This window comes from Lissotriton helveticus, chromosome 3_2 (genome assembly GCF_964261635.1).
Source record: "Lissotriton helveticus chromosome 3_2, aLisHel1.1, whole genome shotgun sequence".
Classification (NCBI taxonomy): Eukaryota; Metazoa; Chordata; class Amphibia; order Caudata; family Salamandridae; genus Lissotriton; species Lissotriton helveticus.
This window is the reverse complement of record NC_136062.1, coordinates 119,477,733-119,490,572: the sequence shown is the minus strand read 5'-3', so window position 1 is coordinate 119,490,572 and position 12,840 is coordinate 119,477,733. Positions and strand designations below refer to the sequence as shown.

The 12,840-nt window shown below is 45.8% G+C and overlaps 1 protein-coding gene across 1 annotated transcript in view; it reads right to left on the bottom strand.

Annotated features, from left to right (window-relative positions):
* The window catches only part of TEX9 (testis expressed 9), a 573,374-nt gene extending 562,189 nt beyond the window's left edge, over nucleotides 1-11,185 (bottom strand). The window contains exon 1 of the mRNA XM_078684880.1: nucleotides 11,028-11,185. Within this exon, the coding sequence (XP_078541006.1) occupies nucleotides 11,028-11,075 (48 nt within the window). The 5' untranslated portion in view covers nucleotides 11,076-11,185. The remainder of the gene's footprint in view (nucleotides 1-11,027) is intronic.
* Between the last annotated feature and the right edge of the window lie 1,655 nt (nucleotides 11,186-12,840).

Genomic DNA, 12,840 nt, shown 5'->3' with positions numbered 1-12,840 from the left:
CCTAGGGATCCACATCACCTGAGACCCGGAATTATTCAGGGACTCTAAATCTTCAAACCCCTCTGAAACTACTACAAAAAGACAAGAAGCACGGTCAATCACTGCCATTATCATTTCATTTCAAAAAATCTTTATTTCGATCACAGATCATAAAAGATACAACAAGAACATACAAATTAAAAACTTATTAAACGTAATGTGATCCAATATGATAAAATTGATTTAAATATTAGATAAAACAGTGGGAAGAACCGCTGGAGGAGTCCATTATACCAGTCTTTTCATCATTCGGGTTCGGGTAAACCACAATGCAGTTAAAAATTTTGAGAGTGCAAAAACTACATAAGGGGAGAGGTCAGATTTTAGAACTCTATAAGCAGTTTGAAAAGATCTGAATCCCAGGTTACTGAGCATCGGAACTAGCCAATATTTTCTGCTACGCTCATAACCCTTGCAGAAGAAGACCACGTGCATGTCGTCCTCCTTCGGGTGAGCACACATTGGGCAAGATGGTACGGTGGTGCACGCTGTCCAGGACGCTGTGAACGAAGCTAAAGGAAGACATCCATAGCGCCATTGTAGGAACAGTTTCCTTGTTAATGCAGGGGAAATATTGTCCAGAGTTTTTTCGAGGGAATAGGTGTCTTTCATTTTCAGGAATGAATTTGTCAGGGACCCCTCACGAGAGTCGTTGGAGGCTCTGGTGAGCATCATGTCATTGTAGGCACTCGCGAGTACCTTTTTTGAGATCTTCGTGCATGAATTAATGGGATCTGTCCATAGTTCCGGGAACCCCATTTCCTCGAGCCTTCCCTTGACGTAGGTCAACCAAGGAATCTTTTTTATGTTCCCTAGTTCCAGGAATTCCTGAAGTTCCTCTCTATAAGTTACAAGATCTGGGCTGGACCACAAACGCCTCCAAAATTTTAGGGGTTTGAGTCCCAACTCCTCTGTTATGGGTTTAATACCCAAGTCTAATCTGAGTGGAAGTAATGGGGTACTCTGGGGAAGGGCAGCTACCTGTCTCAAAAATTTGTTCTCCGTGGCCTGTAACTTCGGATGTTGGGTGTAGCCCCACAACTCGCCCCCGTAAGTAACCCCTGCCCTAGCTTGTGTTTTATATATATGAATAATTGGGGTAAGTGGTCGATAGCTTGATTTGTTTGCCAGGCGCAAAGTGCCACCCGCCAACTGTGCCAGTTTGATGGTCGCTTTGGCCTGGTGCGACGACCAGGTTAAATGTTCATTTATAGTAATGCCCAAGTATTCGATATTATGGACCCGTTCTAGTTGGACCATTCCTAGCTTTGATGGGGCTCTATTTCGGGGGTTGGGATTTAAAATCATGAATTTAGTTTTTTGGGGATTGACTTCCAGTCCCCGCTCAGAGCAGAAGTCCAAGAAGCCATCCAAAATACGTTGGATCCCCATCGGGGATTTAGACAGCAACAGGGTGTCGTCCGCAAACATAATTGCAGGCACCCTGTTGCCAGTCAACTTTGGGGCATCAGAGTTAGCAATCCTGTTGAGGTGGGCAACTACCCCGTTCACAAAGATACAAAACAGGGTAGGTGCAAGCACACAACCCTGTCTTACACCTCTGCGAACGGGGAACCTTTCGGTTAGTTTGCCACCTTTGCCACACCTAACGCGGGCGTAGTTGTTAGAATGGAGTCTCATCAGGATTGCCAAAATATCCTCTGGGACTTTCAGCTCTTTCATAACACTCCACAGCCTTGCTCTAGGAACCAGATCGAAGGCGGCACGTAGGTCTACAAAGATGGTATATAGACTGCCGCCCTCGATTACCGCTGTTTTCCAATAGAGCAGTTGTAGCCTGAATATTTGGTCTGTAGTAGATACACCCTCCCGGAATCCTGCCTGGTATGGGGACAGGATATCCATTTCATGGATCCACACTTGCAAACGATTTAAGATCAGTCTGCCAAAAAGTTTTTGGGATATATCTATCAGACTGATAGGACGATAGTTGGATGGGAGCAGAGGGGATCCCTTTTTAAAAATTGGGACTACCTCTGCTCCCATCCAAGTATCGGGGACGGTCATTCCCCCCTGGATAGCATTAAATATAAGTGTGAGGTACGGTGCCCAAATCCCTGGTTCCTGTTTGAACAGGTCCCCCGGGACCCCATCCAATCCCGGTGCTTTTCCAGCAGCTAGGCCCTTAATGTCACTTCTAGGGAAGGCAGCCCTTTTTTAAAATGATGGCGCCCCTCGAAACACGCCCTTCCCAGTCCCACAAACATACTTTAGGGCCATCGAGGAGTTTAAACTCTTGTGGGACCATAAACCAGCCTGCAAAGCGATGGTTAAACTATATTGCTCCTGGTACGATGGGGGCATCGCACTCCCAAACATACTATTGGGCCTCCCAACTAATAGTGCTGAACCAATGGATTCATGTTCCCTACACGGACCCTACCTATGCCCTCGATAGGCTACAGCTAGGACCGACGGGACTACATCGAGCACTCTACAATAAGACCCGTCCAATGATAGGTCCTACAAACCATACACTTCAAACTTGGAAATCGGTGCACCAAAAGTTGGGATGGCATGACACACTCACACGAGCGACACCCCTATGGGTTACGGACAAGCTGAGGAGACTGGAAAAAAGTAAGGGCTTCCACAACTGGGACTTCATCTGGATGTCGAAGGTGGGCGATCTCTGGGTAAAGGGAAAATTATCACTTTTACACAACTCCAAACACGATACAAATGGGCACCAACTGAACACTTTTGCTACCAACAGATCAAACACGCCCTTGAAGCAGTAATCCCCCCTGACACCACCCTGCCAGAAGCATCCCCATTAGAGGACAGATTACTAACGGACTACCTAGACAAACAAGCAATATCCTTAACATATAAAAAAAATTGTTAACAACATGTCGGACCTGATGAAGAAGCTTAAAGAAAAGTGGCAGGCAGACGTGCGCGAACTGGATGACACAGATTGGTAGGAGGTGCTCGCATTCCCTAGAGAGGTAGCGATTACATCAAAACTGCATTTAATACAACTTAAAATTGTTCATAGAATTTACTACACTAGAACTACCCTCTGCAAAATTGGTAAAATCAACAACCCGTTATGCTTGAGAGGATATGGCGAGGTTGGCACATTCTTCCATACTATCTGGGCGTGTCCCGTGGTGCTGGGGTACTGGGAGGCAGTCAGGTCCCTAATCACAAGGGTGAGTGGATATTCAGTTCCAAGGGTGCCCAAATGCGGTCTACTTAATATCTGGGACGCAACAGATCTAAATTTAATACAACAGACCTGGCCCACTTTGGGTACCTTGATGGGTAAGAGAAACTTCGCCAGCCACTGGGGTGGAACAGCCAACCCTACCCTTGCAAACTGGTGTAAAGTTGTGGACACAGTTATGGTGGCAGAGAAAACGGTGTACGTGCACAGGGGATGCCCCAAAAAATTGGGAAAATGGAATACCTATAGGGGAGATATTTGCGAACTGACATCAATACCTCAAGAAGATGACTTATTAGGGGGGTTTAATAGTGCTGAAGGTAATGTGGTTTAAATTACACTTCGAACGGTATAGTTCTATGTACTGTATATATAAGATGGCTAACATTATGTGTGTATAAATGGAACAGATCATCCAACTGTAATGTATATTGCGATAAGTTGATTATGCCCTTTAGTTCAAAATAAAAATATATATATATATATATATCTTTTTTTAAAAGGTCAATTATATTCAAGAAGATGTTTTAGGAGATGATTTGAGTGTAACTAGAGAGGTGTTGAGAGTACAAGACAGTCTGGTGAATTAAATGGACAAAGTTAAGAAACTGCCTATTGTGCACAGTGATAGTTTTGAAGTAAGTACGATGGTGGATGGTACACTAATATGGGCAAAAATGTACTTGAATGATTATGACCAGGTAGACAATTATTGGAGCCGGATGTCAATCCTGGTAGTTATTCTTGTCATAAAATTGCACTGGAAGGGTTCGTGTGGGCGGAGGTGAGTTTACGTCATAAGACGTGCCAAGGTAAAGTTTACGTAGCAAAGAGGGGTGCCACTATTTTGGGTTGGCCGCACATCATGGAGTTGGATTTGAAGATTTATGCCAGTTTCGAGTGGCCTGCGTTTGTGGTGTAACAAGAGAGTGAGGAAGGGAGAATGGTGCATCCTAAAAAAAATAAAAAATAACAAGCATTGGAAATGCAATAGGTCTCGCACCATTAGAGTTAGTGTTTTTAGAATTGTTTATGGTTTTTTTTTGTAAATGTTTAGCATTTTTGTTTCCTGTAGCCAATGCTAAAGTATTACAAATAAAAAAAGCCATAAACATTTCTAAAAGCTCTAACTGAAATGGTCTGAGAACTATTGCACTGTGTGAGGGTGAGGGTGAGTGAGCGTGAGGGTGAGTGAGGGTGGGTGAGGGTGAGTGAGGGTGAGTGAGGGTGAGTGAGGGTGAGTGAGGGTGAGTGAGGGTGAGGGGTTGAGGGTGAGTGAGGGTGAGTGAGGGTGAGTGAGGGTGAGTGAGGGTGAGGGGTTGAGGTTGAGGGTGAGGTGTTGAGGGTGAGTGAAGGTGAGTGAGGGTGAGGGTGAGTGAGGTGTTGAGGGTGAGTGAGGGTGAGGGTGAGTGAGGGTGAGGGTGAGGGTGAGTGAGGGGTTTTGGGTGAGTGAGGGTGAGGGGGAGTAGTTGAGGCTGAGTGAGGGTGAGTGAGAGTGAGGGTGAGTGAGGGGTTGAGGTTGAGGGTGAGGGGTTGAGGGTGAGTGAGTGAGGGTGAGGGGTTGAGGGTGAGTGAGGGTTTGAGGGTGAGGGGTTGAGGGTGAGGGAGGGTGAGTGAGGGTGAGGGGTTGAGGGGGAGGGGTCGAGGGGGAGGGGTTGAGGGTGAGTGAGGGTGAGTGGGTGAGGGGTTGAGGGTGAGTGAGGGTGAGGGGTTGAGGGTGGGTGAGTGAGGGTGAGGGTTTGAGGGTGAGGGGTTGAGGGTGAGTGAGTGAGGGTGAGGGGTTGAGGGTGAGTGAGTGTGAGGGGTTGAGGGTGAGTGAGGTTGAGGGTGGTTGAGTGAGGATGAGTGAGAGTGAGGGTGAGTGAGGGGGTGAGGGTGAGTGAGTGAGGGTGAGGGGGTGAGGGGGAGGAATGCGGCCTGCTCTTCCTACTTGTGTGGCAAGTATTTAAAGTTGCTGCCGTAGCTCAAGCTGCTGAGACGGGGGGACATGGGGGGCTGCGACAAGGAAAGGATTGGCAGGGAGGGCGCAACAGGAAGGCTCTCACTGGACGTGCGTGGCTCCACCTAATGCAGGAAAAGGAGGAGTTTCTGACACAAAATATCTGTTGAAAATTATAAATTTAAGTAGGGAAGCTGTGATTTGTCCCGATTTCCTGGGTCCACTGTGTACAAATCGGCCAGTCAACGAGTGTTTATTCGTGTTTTCTTATGTTGAGGCTTTGTTTTTTTTTTTTTACCCCTTAGTGCAGTCTTCTGCAGTTTGTAGAATATAGCGTGAATTCGATCAGAAGGGATCAGAGCACTTTGCGTAAGCGAGAGTTACATTACACTAGGCCACATGCATTGTTCAAGGCATCAGGAAATTAGGGGATTTGCCCAGAATCTCAAGAGTTTGAGCCAAAACTGAGATTGGAACCGGGTTCCCGAGTTCCAAAGACTGCAGATCGGGCTGAAACACCACATCGCGTTTAGAGGGAGGCAGAACCCACATGATGGAAGCTTGGCTCGTTATGGGGTCGAGGTTCCGGTTTTATGAACATGACAATTTAGCTGTAATGAAATAAAGGATTAAATAACGCAATGCCTTGCAGCCAAAAGGTTAATTTAGATCACGGTTTCCTTTTATTATTTACAGCATTGTTCGGGGGGGGTGGGGGGGGGATATAGAAACAACACGAGGGTCAGCGTGTGGGTTAAAGTAAAAGCAACATGGTGGAGGGTGTGTGCAGGCAGTGGAGCTAAGCATCAGGATGAGCACAACAGGAAGGGGACCGAGCCCTAGCCGTACTTGCAGTGCTGGGAGACGTGAGGCAAGGGATGGGAGTGGAGGTGAGGGGGTGTTTCTGACGTGAATCCTGTGTTAATGAAAAGAAGGCGAGATCTCACTTCTTATGCTCAGCAGTCAGCTCTGCCACTCCCAGCTCTGTAATTCAAAAGTGAAAGCGCTTGCTAAACAAACAATTCATCCTCTCGTGGTCTAGAAGCTGCAATTTTTCACAAAAACACATATTTCGGATGCTATTTATTAGAAATTTAACAAGCATTTGCACCGGAGGCCAGTACTTACCAGCATAGTCCTAGGTCTGTACCGCATTGATGCTGGCTGCGGGTCGGCGGCTCTTTTGCCGAGGATGATCTTCAGAGCTGGGAAGAGAGCAGTGGGCTAACTCGGGAGGGGGCGGAGCGGGTAAAATAAACAAACGAGACGGAGGGAAGAGAGGGGAGGGGGGAGGAGAAATGCGACACGGCGGGAAGGGGAGGGGGCGGAGCGGGTTAAATTAAACAAACGAGACGGAGGGAAGAGAGGGGAGGGGGGAGGAGAAATGCGACACGGCGGGAAGGGGAGGGGCGGAGCGGGTTAAATTAAACAAACGAGACGGAGGGAAGAGAGGGGAGGGGGGAGGAGAAATGCGACACGGCGGGAAGGGGAGGGGGCGGAGCGGGTTAAATTAAACAAACAAGACGGACGGAGGAGAGGGGAGGGGGGAGGAGAAATGGTACACAGCGGGAAGGGGAGGGGGCGGAGCGGGTAAAACAAGACGGACGTGCACGCGCTTTTAAGCTCAATGCGCATGCGCATTGAGCTTAAAAGTCACGGGCACTGCAAGGAATCGCCACGATTCCTTGCAGTGGATAAAGAGTGGATAAGCCCCCATAGTCTCGCTTGCTCGATGCGCATGCGCATCGACAGGCGAGACCTAAAAAGGAGAATACTGAACTTAAGGAAATGTATGCCAATGTTTTTTTGACAAGGTGGGCAGGAAGGCAGACTTCAAACACAAGATTATATTGCGGGATGGTGTTTGTGTCTAGTAAGACAAAAACGTAGGAATTTTCTGGTTAATTTTCGTGATAAATTGGGGAACATTCTTCAGAATTTGTGAAAGGAAGGAATAATTGAAACTGTGGAGAGTTCAGATTGGGTTTCTCTTAAAGCCAAAGGCAATCTACGTTTATGTATGGACTTGAGGTGCCTTTAACAAATCAATTTGGGTGGACACTTTTAATCTTCCCAACTTACAGGAGCTGACTTCTTCTATTGGGGGTGCTGCTTGGTTCTCAAAAATAGATTTAGCAAGCGCATATCACCAAAGTGAATTGGTTGCACAGCTTTTATCACTCCTGAAGGTATGTTCAGATACAGTCGGATTCCTTTTGGATTGGCGAGTGCTTCTGCAGAGGGAGATGACGAGACATTTGCATGGGATTTGTGGGGCAAAGGTGTTCCAAGATGACATTTTACTCTTTGGCAAGGATTTTCATGACAAGTATCTACATGCAGTGTTGGTGGCTCTTATGAAGCATGGATTGACCGTTAAGAATGAGAAATGTGTTTTTTGAGAACATGAAGTTGAGTATCTTGGACATTTGATTTCCAAGGATGGGATACGTCAAAAATCAGCCATGTGGAGGGAATTCTGTCTGCTCCAGAGCTGTAGAACAAGGAACAGTTGATGTCATTTTTGGGCCTCACCAGGTTTTATTCATGCTTCGTAGAGAACTATGCGTCCAAAGTGGAACGATTGAGGGCCTAACTAAAAACAAAAAAACAGAAGAAGTGTTCTTTGTGCGGGTACAACAAAAGAAGTTGCATTTTGAGGCAGAGAAAAAGGAAATCTATGTAGCTCCTTGTTTGAAATAATATATCTCAAACTGAGTGTGTGTTGTCATTAGATGCTAGTGGGTATGGGATCGGTGCAGTGTTTTCTCAACACATGAGGAATGAGTAGTGGGTTATTGCGTACGCTTTCCGGACATTAACATCTTCTGAACGAAATTATTCCATGATTGAGAAAGAGTTAGTTGCAGCAACAAGGCCTGCAGAGCGGTTCCGGATGCAAGGGTGGGGGAAGACATTTAAGATCTGTACTACCATAATAAGCCTTTGCAGAACATTTTGAGAGCTGAAGGGGGTAGAAATTTGACACCAAGGTAAGCGAGATTAGTGTCTAAGCTACAAAGGTTCTGCTATGAGATTGAGTATATACCTGGGAAGGACAATTTAGTCACGGATGGGCTTTCATGTTTGCCTAGTAATAATGTGACTGATGTGGTGAAGAGGGTAAGCGAGTGTGAGGTTGCTTTTACCTTAGAGGATATCATGTCAAAGTCAGCCAGGACCTCTCTTTACGTCCCCAGATAAGCTCGACAGTCTCCTCTTGCTTTCTGTCCCTCAGAACCATCCGTAAAGTCTCACGTTACTTCTCGGCTAAATCTTTTAAACTTGTTGTCTTGGCAATTATTCTATCTCGCCTAGACTATGGCAATGCCCTTTATGTGGGCATCCCAGCCTACGAGCGCCGCCGCATGCAGCTCATCCAAAACCAAGCGGCTCGCCTCATTTTCAGGCTCCCTAAATCTAGTCACAATACCTTTCTGCTCAAGACTCTCCTTTGGCTCCCCTTCAAGGAGCGCTCGCTCTTCAAGCTGGGATGTTTGACCTTTATGTCTCTGGCTGGCACCGCTCCTGCATTCCTTAGATCTAAGATCATTGCATATGTTCCTGCTAGAAATCTTCGCTCTTCCACTCAGTTCCTTCTCCTTGTCCCCCGATTTCGTAAGAAGAAATCGTGTGGATCCAGGTTTTCTACACTTGCCCCCCTCTTTTGGAACTCACTCCCTCTGACAATTAGGTCTATTCCCTCCTACTTGGACTTTCGGGCTGCTCTGAAAACCTATCTTTTTTCTTCTGCCTATACTTCTTAATCCTCCCCCTCCCTTCCTCAGTTTCAGTTCCCTTCTGCAGCGCCAAGAAACCGCCTGGTAGTAGAGCGCTATACAAAACCCTTCAACTTCATGTCTTGAGTGTGGGGAGAAGGTGGATAGTGGTGTGTTGTCTGAAGATGTGTAGTTACACGAAATGGATATGGATGTGGTATTGAGAGCTGTGGAGAAGTATATTGTGGGCGGTTGTCCCAGGGAATCTTCTTTACGTGGAGAGTGCTACATCTTTTTGGAAGATTAAGGAAGAGTTGTGGGTGTTGAATGATTTTATTTTAAGAGGTGACAGGATTGTACCTCCAGTGGGCATGCGTAATCGTATTATTGAGATGAGACACAATGGTCATGTCAAGTACTAAAAGAAGGATGAACAGAGTTCTTGGTGGCCTGGTGTTGATAATATGGTAGACCGTTGGGTTAGGGATTGTAAGGTGTGCTGTGCCAGTGATAAAGTGGCAAAACCCTTGAGCATCCCCTTGACCATGGTGCAGTTACCAGAGGGATCGTGGCAAATAGTTGCAATTGATTCCCCATTGTATGCAGTGTCTGCTAAAGACAGTTATGCTATTGTTTTAATTGATTATTATTCTAAGTGGCTGGAGGTAAGGATGGTGAGCAATGTGACCACGGATGTGGTTATTGCATTTTTGGACGATGTGTTTACTGAGAAAGGTGTTCCAGAGATCATGGTCTCGGATAATGGTGCCCAATTAACGTCTGATAAAATGCGTGAATTTTTGAAGGGTATGGGCGTCAAGCATTTGAGGACATCATTATATCAACTTGAGGGGAATGGCCAGGTGAAGTGCTTTCACATTGTGGAAAAGGTGAGGGTCCAGACGGTAAGTAGAAGATGTTAACTTTTATTGGTAAAGAGTAACACAATACAAGCGGCACAAGAGACAATCCGCCATAACCATCCTTCCAACCGTCCTTTGTCAGAATCCTCCTACCTCACACCCATTCTGACCACCACACACTCTACATACCTCACGCGACCATCCCAAGGATTCTGACAAGATACCACACACCTTCCACTATAAGCTATCCCACAATAATAAAACATCGTAACTAGAAGCAAGGAGGGCAAAACAACAACTATCCCAACATATAATCGGAAAAATAAGCCGGTGCTTTCCTCAACCTCCCACCTCAGCACAAAACACCACCTTCACCATCAGACTCGTGCCTAGCAACACCCTCAAGCACAACATCACTACTACACAACTCCACATCGCGATCTTTTCCCAAAACGTATCCACTGCACTCCTCCTCATTAGCATCTTCCCTACCAGACACACCATTCTACAAATTACACAAACTTATCCGACGCATAATCCATCTCCTTCCGTCTTCCAGTTCCACAACAATACCCAAAAACACACAGAGCAATGCTCACGTATGCCAGTTACAGTTGTGATTCTATGTAAAAGTGTGGGTAGGGTGTCACTCTGTAGATTTTAGTTTACGTGTTTAAGCCACGTCCTTAATTGTACATGGCACGCCCCTAAGGAACACTTTTTTACCCCATTTTTTTTTTACATAACATGAATTTGGCACAAGGACAGTACAGTGCTTTACACTAGCATCATATTAAATTAGAAGAAGTAAATTTTTTTGTTTTTGCTTTTAGGCACTGGGAAAATTAAATGATTTGCCCAGAACAGCAGGATGTTGGTTCTAGGCCAGCACTCGAACCTGGTTCCCCAGTTCCAGTCGGCAGCTCTAGACCAGCTCTTCGTTAAATGAGTACTCTGCTTATAGTGTTGGGTAAAAGAACAAAACAAGTACGTCATCTATTGGCCAAAGTGCGTACAAAGAGTCATAAAGAAAGGTAGGTCGTATTCAGAGATCATTCGGGGCACAAAACGGCTCCCTGGTGACACGTGGAACAGAAAACCTGCAAATAACGCCAAGCTGCTCTGTCGTTTAAGTGTCTGGTCCTTGAGTGTCTGTAGGTTGTACTGCACGGAGAATTTAGGGGGAGAATAATACTGCGGGTACAGAGGCGCCATGCATTTCTCTCTGAAAAGCACAGTGAACGAGCAGTAAAAAACACAGCGAGCAGACTTACCTTTCCACCTGCAGAGGTGAGCACAGACCTGCTCCGAGACTCCGCCATCTTCCGGCACTCAGATAGGTAGTTTCGCTAGCTTTTGCGGCGTGTTACCTAGCAACTATTGAAACAATATCGCGAGATTTAGGAAAAAGTGAACGGCGAGAAGAGCACAGAGGCTTGCTTCAAGAGGTCCGTTGAACGTGTCGTACGTACTCTGACTCGGTTTTATAGTAACCGCTTTGTTGCTTTTCTCGAAAGCAATGGTTTGCTGAAACATATGCTTGGTGAAGTAAGCACTCATTTGTTTTTACCAGTCTGCACTAATTTCCTAACGACACAACCTGTGGGTCTCTGGCAACCCGGGCCGCGATTAATAAAATAATTTGCAAGATGTGGCACCAATTGAAATACTGGCGTCTGAATGAGTTCGTGTTTAGTGCGTGCCTTCTAGGCATTGATTGGTTCTACTGATTTCATACTGTTTTGTTGAACTGTTCTCTAGCTTCAGTACCTTTTAAAAACATTTTAACTCTCCGTAACTATTTTACAGTCAACATGAAGTAACGACTGGGTTGTTTTTTGGCTCAATAACTTGCAGGGTGGCATCACACAGAGACACACAGCAAGCCCGTAAGTACCTCAAAGAAAGCCTCTGTGAACATTTTTTAATACCTCGTTATGGAATCCTTGTTGTGTTCATACGCATGTCAGATTTATGCCTAATGTACCTAAGTCGTCGCTAGCTGTGTTCTCTGGCACCTGCACTGGTTATTCGCATTTTTGACTTTTCAGTGGAATTCCCAGGAGAGGCGTAGAGAAGACGGGACGAGCCATGATATCTGTAGAATATTAAATAGTAATACTAGTTATAAAAACGACGGGGCAACATTGCCTGTACTGATCTACAATTTGCGTGAGTTGAAGTTCTGCAGACAGCATTATAAGTTTACTTCAATCGAATTCTTGTGTGAGGGTGGGTGGACTCATTCATTCCCTGCAGGGATATATGTGTGCCCTCATGTTAAGCAACCTTTTATCTCGATAAAATGAATCAAATTGGGGTGGCTAACAACAAATATCTGTTAGTCATATTTTATTTTACGAGGTGTAAAAGTCATGGATTAATAATTAGATAAACTAAGCGAACAAATGCGCCTGACCAAGGTTCAGCACCATAGTTCCTAAATTGAAAAGAATAAGAAAGTCTGTGCATCAACTTCCGGAGTTCGCTGCACTTCCACTCCACTGGAAACCAGATACATAATTTGTAAAGAGGAGGAAGGTGCACCAGAAACAAAGTCAATGAGCTTCAAATATATCCCAAAAAATGTTATCCTTTATTGTAGCTGTTGTTAAAATTGGACATCAGCCAACGCGTTTCGTTCCGAATGGAACTTTGTCAGGGCTTAGGTATAGTAATCTCAATCCAATCTTTCTACATACGTGGGTCAATAAATCCCAAAGTCAGAACACAGGTCAATAGGGTCGCTAATTATGGAGGTATTCCACTCGCAGGCACAGACTCTGGGTGTCTTTTATTGGCGTATCTTACTTGGGATCATTTGGAGGCATTACGGAACTTTTGCAGACTCTGGGCAGTATGTGACTGACGACTACTACCAGGCACGGGACTGCGAGGACCAGCTGGCCTTGCGCCCCGTCATCGGGCGCAGCTGGGTCCTCTTCCCGCTTACTCCTCCCTTCACCATTTAACGCCTAACTGCCCCCGCTCCGCGGGCGCCACTCGCAGGCACAGACTCTGGGTGTCTTTTATTGGCGTATCTTACTTGGGATCATTTGGAGTCATAACGGAACTTTTGCAGACTCT